General features: G+C 34.9%; 2 protein-coding genes across 2 annotated transcripts; both read right to left on the bottom strand.

Annotated features, from left to right (window-relative positions):
• Positions 1-2,425: 2,425 nt before the first annotated feature.
• On the bottom strand, positions 2,426-4,541 carry LOC112906029. Its single transcript, XM_025979584.1, has 3 exons — positions 4,442-4,541; positions 3,866-4,056; positions 2,426-3,808 (listed from the first exon to the last, which is right to left on the bottom strand). The coding sequence occupies exons 1-3, from the start codon at positions 4,539-4,541 to the stop codon at positions 2,426-2,428; spliced, it is 1,674 nt and encodes a 557-aa protein (XP_025835369.1).
• A 4,811-nt stretch (positions 4,542-9,352) lies between these two features.
• LOC108738829 lies at positions 9,353-19,494 on the bottom strand. Its single transcript, XM_018472426.2, has 2 exons — positions 18,510-19,494; positions 9,353-9,492 (listed from the first exon to the last, which is right to left on the bottom strand). Exons 1-2 carry the CDS (start codon positions 19,492-19,494, stop codon positions 9,353-9,355), a joined length of 1,125 nt encoding a protein of 374 aa, XP_018327928.2.
• Between the last annotated feature and the right edge of the window lie 388 nt (positions 19,495-19,882).

The raw sequence follows: 19,882 nt of genomic DNA, 5'->3' as shown, positions 1-19,882 counted from the left end.
CGTGGAACACCAGGTTTATTTGAATTAATATTCAAAAAACACCTACCGGTTACAAAAAACACGACTTATAAAAATTGTAAAGAGATATTAGAATTAACAAACGCACATCGACATGATTTTAACCCAAAAAAACGAATAAGAGCGGGGAGATCTTTTAAATATACCGAAATAATACAGCCATTATTTCGAACACAATTACTAACACCTAATACAAGACTGCCAAGATACCTGTCTAGTAAACAAATAAGTAAAAACAATGCCAAAGGACTAAATTTAAACATGGTATATAACAAGAAACCTATCAAGTATGTTTATTTTGACGACATTAATGAAATAGTTGACCGACTAAGGTTGCTTTTAGCTTCGGAAGAAGCCGACAATCATTCTCATACAAGTGAAATAGCGTCAATAATTTCTGAATTGAGGGAGGCGGGCTGATTATTTAAAACGAATAAATTACCCTACTTTCTATTTGACACAGTAGTAAGTTAGAATCAATGCTAGAATGAGTGTAAACAAATTCGGTCAGTCAAAATGCTCTACAGATATTGCTGGTGGTGGTGGTGGACCAATGTCATCACCAGTAAATATTAACAAAATTACAAAATTCTGTTTCATGTTTACTACAGAAGGTGACCTGGATGAATGTAACGTGAAATCTCCCATTAATCCTAACGATACTGTAAATAAAAATTGCTTTGATAACAAGTTACAACAGGATCGATCATGTTATTGCATCTGTTCAAACAACGATTGATTCCAAAATTGCAAGTAGCACGGATCGTTTACAAACTATAATAGAGCAGACAACTGATAAAGTTTTCCAAAGGGAAAAAGAAAATACAAATACATTTGTTTTAAGAACGCTGGATGATTATAGAATTGTTTTTATGGACATTATTAAGGAACAAATAAAGAAAATTCTGTCACGGTCGATTTGGAAACGGTGTCTTCACCATTTATGTTACATCGGTAATTTGTTAATTATTTATTTTAATTACCTGATTTTAATGCAATTTAATTATTTTAGCGTGACTGGAGGTAAGGTAATAAAATGATAAGATAAGCAAGTTTAAAAACAATAACGACTTTATTATATAAAGTAATATTGGAGAAAAAAAACATTTACAAAAAGGATCTTCCTCTCAATGTAGATCAACACACAAAAAACTAGTTAAGTGGTCTACTTACATTGATAGGAGCGTCGCAATCATCATCGCTCAGGGCTAGTGTCACCAACACCCAGAGTTTGCCACATGTTACTCTTTTAAGGGTAGACTTTGTCCCTTCGCGTTCCGGAATCGACTGATCGCGATCAGACTATCGATCCCCGTTCACCCGCTAAACTTTTTGATGCACCAGTGATTATTTCTCTATAGTTCAATATGGGTCATTCACTGGTTCTAGAAGTTTCTCTGGTTTAGCTGATTAAATGAAAAAACCGACTAAGTCCCTTCTGAGGTTGAAATGAACTCGATATCCTCCCAACCAAAAAAGGGTTTGGAATTTTTAATTCGACTACATACAAACATAAGGCACAATACAAATATTTTCGTTATACATACTAGAAAGAGTGACTATCTAAAACACATTGACAGCTAAAATTCACATTACATACATAAGAAAATATGTTATTACATATAAAATAATAAAAATTCACTATCAACAAAATTTTAACATTACATCGAAACTTACTCTCTAATCGTATAAAACTAAAAAAAATCAAATTAAAATAAAACCAATCCAAAGGAAAATGGTACTAATGATTACAACTAGTATACTATTTAATTATATCCTAACCGGTGTGGCCTTTTCGAAGCTCTACCACTTCTAGTTATAACCTCTTTGACATTATTTTTCTGTTGCACAAGCTTATCAGCGTTTTGCTTTACAACTTCGACTATATCGTTTTCGTTTTCTGAACATATTTCAAGCGGATAAATACGTTCAATTGGTCTCGTGATTTCTCCGTTCGCAGTTATTAAACGCACTACTCGAACTTGACCATCCTTACCACGAAAAATTTCTTTTACTCGAGCTAGTGGCCAATCCATACGTTTGGTGTTATCACTGCCCACCAATACAATGTCATCAATTTTAATTGCGCGTGGTACAGTGTAACAATGTTTTCGCTTTTGGTGTGCCAATGCACCCAAATATTCGCTCCTGAATCTATCGCGCAGCTCTTCTTTTAACTTCAGACGGTACTTAAAACGCTTACTCATATCGAGTTGTTCTATCTTATCTAAATCTAACACTCCGATTTCTCTTATTTCCTGCAAAAACATTGACGGGCTTAAGGGGATTGTATCTTCGAAGCCGTCTGACATAAAGGTAATAGGTCGCGAATTGATCACAGCCTCGCAATCGGTAAGCGTTGTCAGCATTTCTTCGTAACTTAGACACGATTTTTTCAAAGTGCGCCTTAACAAACGTTTGAGGACACCAAAAAGTCTCTCCCAGAACCCTCCCCACCANGTACACGCTCCATGAACCCCTTTCTCAACCAATCGTGGAAAATAGAACCGTATTCTTCGTATTTACCAGCTTTCTGCAATTTATTAACCATGGCTTGCAAACGTTGTATGGCTAAATGTTTATTATCCACAAGCGTAGGGTGGGATTCGAGCCACGGCAATTTCACCTCATATCGGCCTTCTTCATTTTTTATTATCGTCTGTCTGAACACTATCTCCACCTCCTCGTCGTGTCTTTTTTGTGTCTTGTGCTCAATTGGATCTTTAATCCCTAAAACGTCTAGAGACCATAAGTCTTCGATTATATTGCTATTTACGTACATGGAGATTGCTGATACGGCTAGATTCTCTCTTTCATTTATTACGGGTACTTTACCCATCAGCGTCCAGCCCAGGTATGTCTCAATTGCTGTCATGCCATTTTTGAGCTGACGTATTTGTCCCGTAAGTAATTTACCCGCTACATCTTCACCGATTAAAAGACCCACGGTGTTTTCGGTGCTATCCACATCTGTTAATTTAATGTTGAAGCGATCTAATTCTTGCAGCCAGCTTCCCTTTGTTACTGACGGCACTTCCGAACAGATTTCATCCTCGTCGAGCGCTTCAAAATAGCACCAGTAACTATCTGCAAGATTTCCAACGCGCACTAAATATTTATTATGGGAAGTGACGCTCGATTTTTTATCGCCGAATAATAAATGTACCACGTTTTGCTTCCCAATCGGTTCATAATTTAATTGTCGTGCAACGCTTTTCAAAATATAAGAATTCTGCGAGCCGCTATCTATCACCGCGCGCATTGTCAATTCATTCGTATCAGTGTACAATTTTACTTTTAGAGTTTGCATAAAACAAGTTGGTACATTCGAAGAAGTTGTTAATGAGCACTCCTTTTTCACATTGACGGCGTCTACCGAACTTTGCGCGTTTGCTCTATTTTCTGTGTAGCGTTTTTCTTCATCGTAACACGTCAGATCGACATGATGTCGCGAACATTTCGTACACTTTACGTTCGCGCGACAAAATTTACCCGCATGGCCTACGTTCAAACAGTTGTAGCACGCGCGTTTTCTCTTCAACACCTCTTTTATCTCCGAAAGTGACATCTTCTTCGCTTTAAAACAGTTAGCACTTTCATGATTCGTTTTTTCGCAAAACACACACGATTTATCTCGGCTTTTCACAGCAATCAAATTTCGAGCAGTGGCTACATCTTTCGTTTCTTGCTTCGCTCTCGGTTTACTGGCACTCGTTGCTTTATTCGCGTTATCCGCCAGGGTGAAGCCCTCGACTGCTAAACAGATTCTTTGATCACCTTCTACTTCCGCCTTTAAAAAATCGATTAACTTCATCAATCGCGTTTTTGACATATCTGGTGCGTTTACATTGTCACTCGCGTTTCTGGTCTCACTCGACCTTTGCCACACACGCAATATTTCTTCGGGCAATGAAGATTCCACCAACGGTAAAAGCATAGCCGCGCATTTATCTGTGGTTACCCCGAGCGTACTTAAAGCGCGTAATTGAGATTCGATCTTGTCGTACAACCTAGATAATGGCAATTTTTCGGAGGACACTGCATTCTCAATTGAAGCAGCTGCCTCACATACACTTCTATCTGTAGATCATCACGGCCATATCGTTGTTTCAAACTATTGATTACACATGGATAGTTATCACTTGTTGGTGGATAGCTATCAACAAGCTCTTCTGCGGGTGATCCTGGTACTATGGATTGCTGTAACAACTGAAATTTATCCTCGCCGACTATGTTTGAGTCTTCGTGTATCTTTTTAAATCCACTCCAAAACTTGAGCTAATCTCGTACATCTCCACCGAACTTTTTTATTTCTAACGTTTACAATTTATACGGCTTCTTTTTACGGGTTGATTCCCTGTTCGCGCGTTACTTTTTTGAACTACGCGCGCGTCAAACTTATATTTGCGTTGTAAAAACTTACAAGTATACGCGTCCTTATCATCGTATTCTTTTTGGATGGCAGCCTCCTGCATTTCGTCGCTCGACAAAAAATCAATGATAGTATTTGTGAGCTCATCCATCTCTATATGCTTACTTTCAGATCTTTAGTTGCATACAAATATTTCAAGATTCTAAGAGCATATTTATAATGTGTTTCGTCATAAGAGTTTTGAAAACGACTTAAATAGTTAACGCTATACGCTATATCAGGACGAGTGCCTGTACTTATATATAAGAGTTCGCCAATTAGATTTCTATATTTTATATTTGGATTTGGAATTTTCGCAGGTTTTAGCTTTAAATTAGTTTCCATGGGTGTGTTATACAATTTAGCTTTTTCCAAATTATACTTAATTGCCAAAGACTCTATATAATTTTTTGACAAAATGTCATTTTATTGTTTATAATATCATAGTCAATATCTATTCCAACATAAGTTCCTGTTTTACCCATGTCTCTCATTTTAAATCGTTTAGACAATTTTAATTTTACATCTTAAATTGCCTTTTGGCTTTGACTACATATCAGCAAATCATCTACGAACAATATTACATAGATATATACGTCATTTTGACATTTCACATACAAACAATAGTCATATTTGCTTCTTGTAAATTTTAATTTATACATGAACTCGTTAAAACATTCATACCATGACCTTGGACTTTCTCTTAAGCCATACAAAGACTTTAACAATTTATAAACTCTACCTGATTTATCATCAAACCCCTCAGGCTGATTTACATAGACTTCTGTATTTATTTTTCCATTCAAAAACGCTGTTTCAACGTCCAACTGGTCAATAATATACCCACTTTGACAACAAATCGCAAGTAATAATTTAAATGTTTGTACTTTTACAACAGGAGAATAAATGTTATCTATATAATCTTCTTGTTGAAAGCCTCTAACAACTAACCTAGCTTTATATGTTTTCTCATTTTTCTTTCTGAAAATCCATTTTACATCTATAATTTTCTTATCTTTTGGTTTTTCGACTAGTTTCCAAGTATTATTCTGTTCAAGACTACAAATTTCACTATCCATCGCCTTTTTCCAATTTTCAGAATCGCTCATTTGCATCGCTTCCTTAACTGTACCAGGAACGACTGCATTACAAAAGTTTACATAGACATATTGAACAGTATTTTCGTTAAAATAACGACTATTCGGTTTTGGCTCTCTAGTAGAACGTCTTAAGTTACATTCAGTCTCATCATTAACATTAATTGTATTTGGTTCACTATCATTAATATTAATTGTATTTGGTTCGCTGTTTTCAGTATCACTAATATTTTGTTCAGGTTCTTCAAAGTCACTGGTATTTCGAGTATTCTGACTTTGATACGCTTCATCTGTGATAATTTCACTACGAGTATCATTTACCTTTTCCTCATCACTAAAACATATACACTTTACATTTTCTTCTATAATGTCTACATGTCTTGCATNGTGTGGCTCGACAAAACTATAATTTTCGGCAAAGTCACATTGAACGAGAATTTCACCTTCAGAGATGGTTTCCTTCAGTGTTTTAAAATAAAGCGCTTGTTGTTCAGCGATATGAGCATGCGGCTTCAAAATGTCCAAAGCGTTAGACAAATAGTCAACAGAATCGTCAGTAGAAAGCACTTGGGTGGCTATCGTGAAACGGTCTGTACTTTCCCATTTTTCAAACTAATATTTGTCACTTGATTTTCATCAAATACCATTTTTAAATGATCATGTATTCCGCTAAAACCAGGACAGGAAGAGCAACGCTCATTTGCAGATTTTGCTGTCTTTGTAGAAATTAAATGACATTTCGGCGTTGGATTGGCACACATCATCATTTGTAGGCACTTTTATATGATAAAAGAAGCATGATAGTTCTAGATGTTAGATTAACCACGTCTCGTAACAGCCGTGTTCTGCACGACTCATACACATAAACATCAGGCGAAATTGTCTATTTTTCACTTAATGTTTTAGATATTTTTCTAATTTTCACACGTTTTTTATGACGAGTCAAGAGGAACACCGATCACCGTAGGGTGCCATATTTAAAAAAATAGGAAATAGTAACGCGTCCAGTTGATGAGCGGTCAAAGTTTCAACTAAAAATAACGGATTTTTACACATTACCGAGATAGTTCGGCGTCATATAGCTGTGTCTTTCTAGCAAGTAACGACAATTAGTGTTGTATTTGTTAATGACACTTTTATAGCTACGAGATGGCGTTACTGGTGTGTTTCAGGTGGGAATACACACTTAGAACCGAAAATATTGTTATGGTTACGCTATTAACAACGGTTATACTAATTACTTTACTTGTGTTACCTCGTTGGAATAAAATTGTTATCCATTATCATCGCGCTTTATTTTGAACTCGTTTTGTCAAATTCCATATTCACCGTCGTATCATAGTTTTTGAAATTACTATTTTGTATAAACTTGCATTACTATATCAGATGCATGTAGTATTTATATTGTTAATTGTATTTTATCTGAAAAATATCGTTTATTTTTATATTTTTGCATATTAGAATGAAAGAATAAAATATTAATAGCGTAGTATTTTAGCATGTCAGCGCATAAACCCGATTGCTTAGAAAGTGCTCAAGCTATGTGTATCTACTCTATGTGCTCTAAGTCTTAAACTGTTAGCGATCATATTTTAATTTATTTTTGTGAGGAATTAGTACATTTACAGCTTTAATTCAAGTTAAAAAAATTAAAAAAAAAAAGGTTGAAGTTACTCAAACACCGATTTGAAATTTTGTTGTTCAAAGATACTCCCCAACGAGAAGTATCGAAATTCAAAAAAAAATAAAAAAGTAGAAGCAGTGAAAATATAAAAAAGTGTTCCTCTTGTAAAATGTGTTTAACAGTAAATAAAATGATCCCACACAAAAAGTATGAGAGTATTTTTTTACGTGGTTAAACCCTATACTTTTAGCCCCAAAAAGTTTATGAAGGTTGTCAGATAACCGGAAAATGTTTCCATAAAAAAAGTTTGTCTTTCAATGAAGAACGTTTCCACCCAGCGAAAATGGTGAGCTGCTGGAATTAAGGAACTTAGTTTCTACCCTTAACATGAAGAATTAATTAAATATATAAGGAGTGGTAGTGACATCAACATATCTTGCATTATTTCCGATACCATTCAATATCTACAGGTGGGGGTTGTCATGTTTTTAACCCGTTTTTTTGCTCGAGTTATTATTTTGTCTGGTGTTTTGTAAAAAATTGGTATTTTTAACTGTTTTTAGGTTTCTTAGCCATAACTTGGGCCAAAACAATGAGCATGTATGAGACTACCACTGCCTTATAAAAAAGTATTTTATTGGACAAATAATCAACACATTTCTAACAAAAAAAATGAACTAAACCGAACCGTTTAAATAAAACAATAAAAATAACTATTATTTTTTTTCAAAAAACTTAAAAATAACATAATAATTTTATTAATTCACTTATTAATTTTGAAAAGGAACAAAGCAATCTCCGTGTAAATTCAAATGGCACTTACTGCATATCTTTGTAGTATTTTTTTGCAATATGCGCAACGATTTTGTTTGGCACTGGGACAAGCCAATGCTGAGTTTGATCAAATCGAATGATCTGAAACTCTGGAAGGTAATGGTTTTGTTATTGTAGAATGCCCACCTCTGATTGGTGCTTGACTATAATTTTGAAAATTGGTTTAAACAATCTGTTTTCTTCAAAGCTGCCATCCGTTATGAACTGACACATCGAGACAAAAAGTAAATATAGGCCACCACCATTTTTTTGATCTAATACCAACTCGATAGTTGTCAATGTTTTGAACTATCCGATCTACAGTACCCATAAATTTATTATATTGGGAAACTACCAGTGGCTGACTTGCAGCTAACTTCTTTTTTCGTGACGATATCCACCTATCTACTTTTTTTCTTCGTGTGAACTGTCGCAGCTACTTACTGTCAAAACAATTCAATTGCCATGCCACGCTGTAACTATTAATTCACCCTTGACATCACTGCAAAATTTGGCACTTCAATTCTGTTGTACTTTATGGTACCGGTATAACTAATACCATTCTGCTTTAGTCTATGTACTAGTTTTAGTGACGAAAAGAAACGATCGCTATAAATTTTAAATGGAAGAGTTGAAAGTAAGTTAACGAAAAGTGCAACACCACTGACCCACCCAGGCCAACAGAAACTTTATTCCACTTTTGCAAACCTCCTTGGTATGGCTCAAAACTTAGTTAGATAAGAGTTCTTCACATGCACCACATTTTGTAGTCAAACCTATTTGATTTTCCGTTCAAAAATTGGTTAACTCCATGGCGATCAAAATATGGCACCAATCTTTCATCAATGCGTTCTTGGTTCTCTGCAAAGTGTAAAAATCTCTTGTTTAGCATTGTTTGTTTTTGTTGCTGTTTTATTAATTCAAAACGATTTCGACGTATTGCGTTTACGACAGAAGTATTTTCAGTTTCACTTCCAATTTCCCACCAAATGCGCCATCTTGACACTGTAGAGTAATCCGATAGTAATAGAATGGCAACAAAGCAACGAAATTCATTAGCAGTCACTACAAAATTTGGATGATGTTTTTGATTTTGTCCATAATAGCAGGTCATTTCTGTAAGAAGTAACATTGTTTCTTCAACAAAAAAAAATCAAAACAAGAAACCGCATCATCTAGCACCTGAGAAGTACTTTTCGAAGGAATAAATGTTGAAAAAGTCGATTTCAACTCGACACCTTTGTGCCATTCTCTAATTACTTCTCCAAAAGGTAACTTATTTCTTAGCTTAGATAATGGCATATTCATCTCCTCGTCACTTTCTATTTCAGAAGCATGCCTTGGAATATTTTCATTCTGAATCTCTGTTTCATTCTGGACTTTTCTTTCTTACTTTTTCCTATGTCGCTGATATAACTCTTCTTCTTCTTCGTCGTTGCCTTCTTCGCCCAATCTGAATGACATTCCTTGATGCGTAATTTTTGCACTGGCCCCAGCTCTCAACTGTCCACCACCAAATCGATTTACATCTGAACAATCATCTTCATCACCACTTCTTCACTTTCATCACCATCAATCGGCAGTTCCATATAAATGTCGGCTTTCCAGATATTCTCTTCATGGCAGTAAACTGTTCTATAGTTAGGGGTCTAGAAAAAAAATAAATTGAAAAAATAAATATATATATATATTGACAATTACATTGCAAATACATCTAAAAATAGTGGTTACATTTTCTAAACGAAAAATATTTGAACCCTATCATGCTCATTGTTCCAATACTTGAACAATAAGGTTACGTTAGGTAATACTAAAAAGCAAACAATAAAATCAACATAACAGAAGTTAAAATAATAAGTACACTAACTTAACTACAAAAGATATTATTTTAATTTTCTTGAAGCCATTTTTCTCCTCGAAAGAATATTATCAGAACACACCTTCTTAATGAAAAGATTAACGGCTTCCAAAAATTGAACACACCGCAGTCTCAAAAAACGCGCCCTTTACTAGGCAAGACTTATATTAATGAAGTAGGTAGCATCCATCAATTACTAAAATATCTATATGAGACGGTGGATCACGTTCAACTCCTTTTTCTAAAGTTTTCATTAAAATGGATTCTTGAGTCTTACAAATGCCATCATCAAAATGGCACATTGATAATCGAACTGGAGTTATGGGATACGAAAAAATTTTGACTATATCGACTTTGTGGTCAATAGATATACCAAGTATACGCCCAAATACACCCCTCTGCACTTTACCGCCGGTTATCGTTTTTTTCTTGTCATAATCTACACCAGGGATGAGCAACCTTTTTAATCAACGGGCCAATTTAAATTTTAAAATTTTTTGGTGGGCCGCACATAATGGAACATTTATTAATAATTTATAAAATCTTATTTATAATAAACATTAGAAAAAAAGAGTAAAGATTAAATCTACAAATTTTAATGCAAAACATAAACAAACAATAAAAGAACAATAAAACGAATTGCGTTGAAGTTTTGTAAATATCTGAATAAATTAGTCTAACACCAAGCTCACTATTATTCGGATGCTGATAAAGTGTCAACCCTTGGAAGCTGTGATTTTGTGCCAATCATCAATGATGCAGATAATGCGTCCAACGATATTATAATCGGTTCTTCTCAGAACCACAACTTTGATAGTCACCTCTTACTACGACTACACAGTCAGGGTGACTACATCATTATATGGACTTAAAAGCTCACCAAAGTGCTGTTACACAAAATTTAATACTGTTATGGCCAGAGAAGGTTTTTTGAAATAAATTGTGACTCATGTTTTTTTAAAAGGTGCAATGGGAAAAATAGATTGTATGTGTTGTTATATGTAGATGACATTTTGTTGTTTGAATCAATTGAGGAACATATTTCACAATTAAAAGACAAATTAAAATCAGAATTTGAAATGAAAAGCATGGGATTAGTGTCAAATTTCCTAGGTATTCGCAAAATTTGGAAACAGGAATTACAGAACTAGATCAACATGATTATTTGGAAAGTGTTCTTAAAGGGTTAATTATGGACAACTATAAAGAAATGTTAACTGGATGTTGTTAAACGCTAAGACATATACAATAAAACGGTTAAAACATGTCGATATTCGATACCATTTTGTAAAAGAATTAGTAAGACAAAATAAAATTTCTATTAACTATGTTAGTACCAAAGACCAACCTGCGGACATGTTAACCAAGTCTTTAAGTAGAGAATTATTTATAAAACATTTAAATAAGTGTAGTTTTATGATCGCAACTATAAACTTGTGTTAATTAAAATAAAATGAATTTTCATTGAGAAGGGGTGTTATAATAAATAAATATAGCAATGCAAACACGTTAATATTATATTAAATAATGTTGGTCAACTGTAAAAAGGTTGACAACACTGTTTTTAATATTGTAAGTTGCCGACCTGATATTTGTTTTTTGTCAAATCCTATTCAAATGTGTAAGCAGAAAAACGTTCGTTCGTCTCATATAAGCTATTAGCAAGAGGATATACAGAGGGATTTTTAAAAGATAGTCTGAATGAATTCGACACCACGTATGGCATTAATTTCAATCATACAATTAATAAATTGCTTATGGGAGATATAGTGAATTGGTAATTGATGATGACAGTAACATAAAAGTAAAGAATGTTCTCTTCCGTGGAACACCAGGTTTATTTGAATTAATATTCAAAAAACACCTACCGGTTACAAAAAACACGACTTATAAAAATTGTAAAGAGATATTAGAATTAACAAACGCACATCGACATGATTTTAACCCAAAAAAACGAATAAGAGCGGGGAGATCTTTTAAATATACCGAAATAATACAGCCATTATTTCGAACACAATTACTAACACCTAATACAAGACTGCCAAGATACCTGTCTAGTAAACAAATAAGTAAAAACAATGCCAAAGGACTAAATTTAAACATGGTATATAACAAGAAACCTATCAAGTATGTTTATTTTGACGACATTAATGAAATAGTTGACCGACTAAGGTTGCTTTTAGCTTCGGAAGAAGCCGACAATCATTCTCATACAAGTGAAATAGCGTCAATAATTTCTGAATTGAGGGAGGCGGGCTGATTATTTAAAACGAATAAATTACCCTACTTTCTATTTGACACAGTAGTAAGTTAGAATCAATGCTAGAATGAGTGTAAACAAATTCGGTCAGTCAAAATGCTCTACAGATATTGCTGGTGGTGGTGGTGGACCAATGTCATCACCAGTAAATATTAACAAAATTACAAAATTCTGTTTCATGTTTACTACAGAAGGTGACCTGGATGAATGTAACGTGAAATCTCCCATTAATCCTAACGATACTGTAAATAAAAATTGCTTTGATAACAAGTTACAACAGGATCGATCATGTTATTGCATCTGTTCAAACAACGATTGATTCCAAAATTGCAAGTAGCACGGATCGTTTACAAACTATAATAGAGCAGACAACTGATAAAGTTTTCCAAAGGGAAAAAGAAAATACAAATACATTTGTTTTAAGAACGCTGGATGATTATAGAATTGTTTTTATGGACATTATTAAGGAACAAATAAAGAAAATTCTGTCACGGTCGATTTGGAAACGGTGTCTTCACCATTTATGTTACATCGGTAATTTGTTAATTATTTATTTTAATTACCTGATTTTAATGCAATTTAATTATTTTAGCGTGACTGGAGGTAAGGTAATAAAATGATAAGATAAGCAAGTTTAAAAAACGAAAAATATTTGAACCCTATCATGCTCATTGTTCCAATACTTGAACAATAAGGTTACGTTAGGTAATACTAATTCACTACGAGTATCATTTACCTTTTCCTCATCACTAAAACATATACACTTTACATTTTCTTCTATAATGTCTACATGTCTTGCATCAATCACTCTATTATTTACTAACACTCTGTAGCCCATGTCAGTATAACCCAACAAAATTCCTCGATTTGCTTTATTGTCCCATTTAGATTTTCTTAACTGTTCTGGTATCCGTACAAAAACTTTACTGCCATACAATCTCAAATACTTTACATTTGGTTTTATTTTGAAAAATATTTCATACGGTGTTTTAGTTTCAACTGTATCTGCGAGTGCTCTATTTTTAAGATAAGGTGCCGTTTTAACACGCTCCATGAACCCCTTTCTCAACCAATCGTGGAAAATAGAACCGTATTCTTCGTATTTACCAGCTTTCTGCAATTTAATACTTGAACAATAAGGTTACGTTAGGTAATACTAAAAAGCAAACAATAAAATCAACATAACAGAAGTTAAAATAATAAGTACACTAACTTAACTACAAAAGATATTATTTTAATTTTCTTGAAGCCATTTTTCTCCTCGAAAGAATATTATCAGAACACACCTTCTTAATGAAAAGATTAACGGCTTCCAAAAATTGAACACACCGCAGTCTCAAAAAACGCGCCCTTTACTAGGCAAGACTTATATTAATGAAGTAGGTAGCATCCATCAATTACTAAAATATCTATATGAGACGGTGGATCACGTTCAACTCCTTTTTCTAAAGTTTTCATTAAAATGGATTCTTGAGTCTTACAAATGCCATCATCAAAATGGCACATTGATAATCGAACTGGAGTTATGGGATACGAAAAAATTTTGACTATATCGACTTTGTGGTCAATAGATATACCAAGTATACGCCCAAATACACCCCTCTGCACTTTACCGCCGGTTATCGTTTTTTTCTTGTCATAATCTACACCAGGGATGAGCAACCTTTTTAATCAACGGGCCAATTTAAATTTTAAAATTTTTTGGTGGGCCGCACATAAAGTAACACTTATTAATAATAATTAACAAAACTATTTATAATAAACATTAGAATAAAAAAATATAAAATTAAACAAAAAGTAAAGATTAAATATACTAATTTTAATGCAAAATAAAAACAAACAATAAAAGAACAATAAAACGAATTGCGTTGAAGTTTTGTAAATATCTGAATAAATTAGTCTAACACCAAGCTCACTATTATTCGGATGCTGATAAAGTGTCAACCCTTGGAAGCTGTGATTTTGTGCCAATCATCAATGATGCAGATAATGCGTCCAACGATATTATAATCGGTTCTTCTCAGAACCACAACTTTGATAGTCACCTCTTACTACGACTACACAGTCAGGGTGACTACATCATTATATGGACTTAAAAGCTCACCAAAGTGCTGTTACACAAAATTTAATACTGTTATGGCCAGAGAAGGTTTTTCGAAGCCAAATTGTGACTCATATTTGTTTAAAAGGTGCAATGGGAAAGATGGATTGTATGTTTTGTTATATGTAGATGACATTTATTTGTTTGGATCAATTGAGTAACATATTTCACAATTAAAAGACAAATTAAAACCAGAATTTGAAATGAAAGAGCATGGGATTAGTGTCAAATTTCCTAGGTATTTGTGTTAAGCAAAATTTGGAAANGACAAGTACTTTTCATTAATACAGCTAAATTTATTACATAAAATGACATATAACACAAAATATATGTTATTGCATAAACAAACTAAAATATTGAAAATTTTTTTATTTAATTTTATTCTCTTGTTTCAAATTGGTAACTTTCACAGCACCATTCTCCTTACCTGAAAGTTGTATATATGCCTATTTACTCGTTTTATATGCATTTCTTATGTCACGTTTGCAGCAGCCATTTTTTTTTCATACCAGTTGATGTACTATCTTTTAATAACTAAAGGTTTTTCACTGGGCTAGGCAAATTTTGGAAAAAAATTATTTTATTGCAAGCATCATCCCAATTCAGTAAAGAGCGAAGTATAATATTTAATTTTTGTAAAATCTTATCTAAAATGCTTACGTAATAGAGAATATCATGTGCTTTGTCATTATCTATTCCCAACTCTTTCGCATGCATTATTAATAAGACCGGCGAACACTAGGAGAGTTACTGTAAGCATACTTCTGTCTCTTTTGCTTTTACGCGGCGTTGCCAAATGTAATGTACTACGAAAGTCAAATAACAGAGCAGTCATTTGACACTTGTGGTAACGAGAGTACTACCTTAAAACACTGTCCATTAACTGTAATGGGTTAAAATGTGACAGAAATACTATAGTAGTGCTACATAGTTTTCTTTTATTCCCAGCACAGTCGTGATGTATGGCAGATACAGAACGATTCCTTTCCAGGTACATGAAGTGTATTCAGTTTAACTTGAGGAACCATATCGCCACACTCCTCTTTGTTCCCTTCCTCTTTGTCCATCTTAACCATCACTGCGTAAAAAATATTATACAATCGTCGGTGTACTGCTGTACCACATGAACAAAATATTCGAAGGATAAGTGCACTCACACAAAAAATAAATAGAAAACTCGCCTAAATATATGTTAAGATGATAGAATACGTTAAATTCGTTTAGATATAGGCCAGATGATGGTAGAAATTGTTTTCTTCTGAATATACCAAAATTCTTAATATCTAACGTATCTCTACTAGAAATAAGAGTCAGCCGAAACTGGTTCAAACTTCATGGCTATTATCGGAGTGGTGAACTTTACCAAACGTTTGAAAGCTTTATGGAACAGGNCCTTTCCTCTAAGCTGCCGTCTCAGTACTGTACTGACGCACCTTCATACCTTTCCTTATATGGTTCTATATTCGGCGCGGGTACGCGGATCGATACATCCCCATAACTCGTATACTTGCCGGCACACATGCACTTTGTCGTGCTTTACACCAATACAACAGTGGGTGACTCGGGTGTTTGTGTTATTTTTCAGCGTTCTGTGGCGTGTAAGTAGGGGCTGGTGTAATTTTTAATTGAGTAGAGTTAGAATTCGGTGCCTGATATACTTCAGGTAATTCAAATGTAAAAATAGATGGAGATTGTCGTGGTGGACTCCTAGACAAGGATGATTGAGGTGTGAAAGGATCTGTAGTAGTGCTGCTGTGTGTTGGTCTGAACTCTTTCGAATTTGTTGCCCCCTGATTATTTTTGTTACTTATTTGTTCAACGTTTGCCTCCGAGCTCGATTTTTTCTGACTGCGTGTTACCCTTTTTTGTTCGTCACACATTTAAATTAAATAACACCACATAAATTACTTTGAGTCGATTACAATAAATTTTACATAGAAAAAAGTTCGTCACTCTTTTAAATTAATTAACACCTCATAAACTACTCTGAGTCGATTACAATAAATTATATTTANAGTATTAAAATCATTAAGAAGATTGCTCGAAATGGTTCCGCGTAGTTTTTCTTCTAATTTGACGATGTTTTTCTCAAGGAATTTGATATGCGTTACAGTCTTCAATTTGGAGGTTGAGCACTCTTTGTTTAACCATCGTCATAAGTTTTTGGTACTTATGATTCTTTCTGTTGGCACGGAACTGGATATGACTAAGGCTGCAACTAATATTATCAATGAAGTTCGGTGTCAAGTCCTCAGTTCTGCATGATAGAAGAAAGGTGCGTCGACGTAAACTTTTTGTCAAGGCAATCCTGATGTTAAGTAATTTTTTCATCATGGATGTAGTTTCCCAGTTGAGCTGGATCGTGATTGTGTTTAGGAAAATGGTTTCTCCTCGTAGGTCTATCTCATCATTTATCCGTGGTAACATATTTGCAGGCATATCCACGTTGTATTAAATTTATTAATTGAATCTAATTTCGTTGGTGTTCAAAATTCAAATTGTAAAAAATGACTCTAATCTCGCCAAATAACCAACGATGTGTTCTATATTTGAAATTTCTTTATTGTAAAAGCATAAAAGCGACGTTTCGACTGTCTATTTCAGTCATTTTCAAGCTACAAAATTTAAAATTACAATAGTAAGTTTCCATTATTCAATCACAACATTTTAACAAAAGTAATAAAACAAAAAATTATACCTCGAATTTCTATTATTGCTTGCATCTAATGTCGACTAGTATCACAATTGGTTTTAACAAGGGTTTTCATATTAACAAACTTTGTCTTATTTAATAAATAGTAACAATAAATAAATTTATCACAGTCAGTTTTTGGTAGTGTTTAGAGTCAAACTATCGATATGTCAAGAGGCAAGGTTTGTAAAGCACTGGATGTCTCACGTAAGTAATGGTAAATACACATTATTCAAATTATCAGTGTCAGTTTGCGCATTAATACAATTTTTGTTTTTCTTAATATGTATCATTTCTGAAATTAATCTTTTTTTCTCATTAGGTTCTTTTTCTAAAATTTTAACCTGGTCCCATTTGAAATTGTGATTATTGTTTATTCTATGTTCAGTGACTATTGTATGACGTTCCGGTTTTTGTGAAATGTTTGTTATATGTTCTTTGATTCTGGTTTTTAATCTTCTNTTAGTTGCAAGCAATGATAGAAATTCGAGGTATAATTTTTTGTTTTATTACTTTTGTTAAAATGTTGTGATTGAATAATGGAAACTTACTATTGTAATTTTAAATTTTGTAGCTTGAAAATGACTGAAATAGACAGTCGAAACGTCGCTTTTATGCCTTTACAATAAAGAAATTTCAAATATAGAACACATCGTTGGTTATTTGGCGAGATTATAGTCATTTTTTACAATTTGAATTTTGAACACCAACGAAATTAGATTCAATTAATAAATTTAATACAACGTGGATATGCCTGCAAATATGTTACCACGGATAAATGATGAGATAGACCTACGAGGAGAAACCATTTTCCTAAACACAATCACGATCCAGCTCAACTGGGAAACTACATCCATGATGAAAAAATTACTTAACATCAGGATTGCCTTGACAAAAAGTTTACGTCGACGCACCTTTCTTCTATCATGCAGAACTGAGGACTTGACACCGAACTTCATTGATAATATTAGTTGCAGCCTTAGTCATATCCAGTTCCGTGCCAACAGAACGAATCATAAGTACCAAAAACTTATGACGATGGTTAAACAAAGAGTGCTCAACCTCCAAATTGAATACTATAACACGCATATCGAATTCCTTGAGAAAAATATCGTCAAAGTAGAAGAAAAACTACGCGGAACCATTTCGAGCAATCTTCTTAATGATTTTAATACTTTTTTTCGACCGAAAATCGATAGAATTAATAATACCTGTCATCTAACACACGCAAAAAAATTATATTTTTTGAGAAAGAAGAAATACCGTGTTCTCGTTGATCCTAATGATAACAACCAATACAAGAAAAAATGGTAAGTTAATCTGACTGATTTAGACATTCCCGAGCATGTCAAAAATGTAGTTTCCCTTGGACCACAATTCAACGTAGAAAAGGAGAAATTACAAGATAAAGACGTTATAACTGTGATCAAAAATGTTGAAAATTCTCTGAATCTGTTGCCCCAACAACCAGCACTAGATAAAGTGAGAAAACAATTAGTTGAACACATTATTCTTTTGTCAGTCGATCCAAGAGTCGTTGGTTGCTTAAATCTACCAGCAGTTGGTAGTGCGCAAGGAAGTCTGCACCGATAATTGGTTTGGTGACGTCGGCTATAATGAAACGCCATGGGAAACATCTTCGTAGGCCTAGGTTGAGCGACAGAATAATAGTGCCATAGGTCGGTATGTTGGTGCCTTTCGCTGCTTGTGGCGTGAATGTGGATTTCTGACGTGGCCCAGGTATTAGTGACTTGGGATACACGCAGATATCTGCACCGGTGCCGACCAGAAATTTTTGGTTTGTGGCTCTGTCCGTTACAAATAGGCGACGCTGCGCTGTGTGGACCTCACTTGTCGTTGCCATACGTGGTTGCTTGGTTAATTTCCTGTTGTCATCCGTCATGGTGGGATGCGCTAGTGTGCCTTGCCCTTGACCATTTGCCCTAATATTGTGGTTGGAACGCTGTCGGGGTAGAGAACTGCGTGAATTTGAACAGTGTTGGTTCTTCAATTTTCTTGCCATGTGTCGTCTCATGTTGTTCAGATCCATCTGGAGGGTATGTACCATGTTGGCTAGTTGTTGGATGGTATGGTGCTGGAAAGTAGGTGTGGCTGTAGCTGCTATCATGAACTGTGTTTGCGTTGCTTCCATGATGTAATCAGCTACCTCTGCTGTTTCATCCAGATTCTTATTGCGCATAGTTGCGATGATGGCTTGAATATTAAAAGGAAGACGACTTGACCAAATGGTTCGCAGTAAATTGTCCGACATAGTGGTTCCGGCCAGACCGCGTAGATGGCACAGAAATTGCATGGATTTCCTGTCTCCCAAATCTCCTGGCTCGAGGAGTTGTTTCATCCGTGTTTCTTGGGAGATGCCCAGCCGACGAATGAGTGCTGCCCTGATGGTGGCATATGGTTCAGTCGCCGGGGGATTGACAATGATTTCACGCACTTCCGCCGCATAGTGAGGGTCAAGGTTGCCTAGTACATACCCAAACTTTGTTGATTCGGGCGTAATTCCGTAGGCCTCAAAACTGCGGTCGACCATGCAAAACCAGAGTTCGGGGTCGGATGGCACGAAGGGTGGCAATTTGACTTCAAGTCGGTCAAGGGACATGGTGAACGGCGGTGTGTTGTGGCAAGGTTGGGCGTTACGTTGCGGCTGGCCTGGGCGGTGTTGTTAGCTTACATGCTGCTTGCTGAGGAGCAGGGTTGCGCTGCTCCGCAGGATGACCAATGTAGTCCTGATGAGGATCGGCCGGTGGAGAATGTGTGACGGCGGCAGGTCATCCTCAAAAGGTTGCGGCTGTGGTCACCAATCGTAGTTCATCACTGATCATGCGTTCGTTGTCGGAGTCACCACTGTAGTCACCCTGTGTGGTCGTAGTAAGGTGTGACTATCAAAGTTGTGGTTCTGAGAAGAACCGATTCATAATATCGTTGGATACATTATCTGTATCATTGATGATTGGCACCAGTTCACAGCTTCCAAGGGTTGACGCTTT

This window comes from Agrilus planipennis, unplaced genomic scaffold (genome assembly GCF_000699045.2).
Source record: "Agrilus planipennis isolate EAB-ADULT unplaced genomic scaffold, Apla_2.0 scaffold218, whole genome shotgun sequence".
Classification (NCBI taxonomy): domain Eukaryota; kingdom Metazoa; phylum Arthropoda; class Insecta; order Coleoptera; family Buprestidae; genus Agrilus; species Agrilus planipennis.
This window is presented reverse-complemented; position numbering and strand designations above follow the sequence as displayed.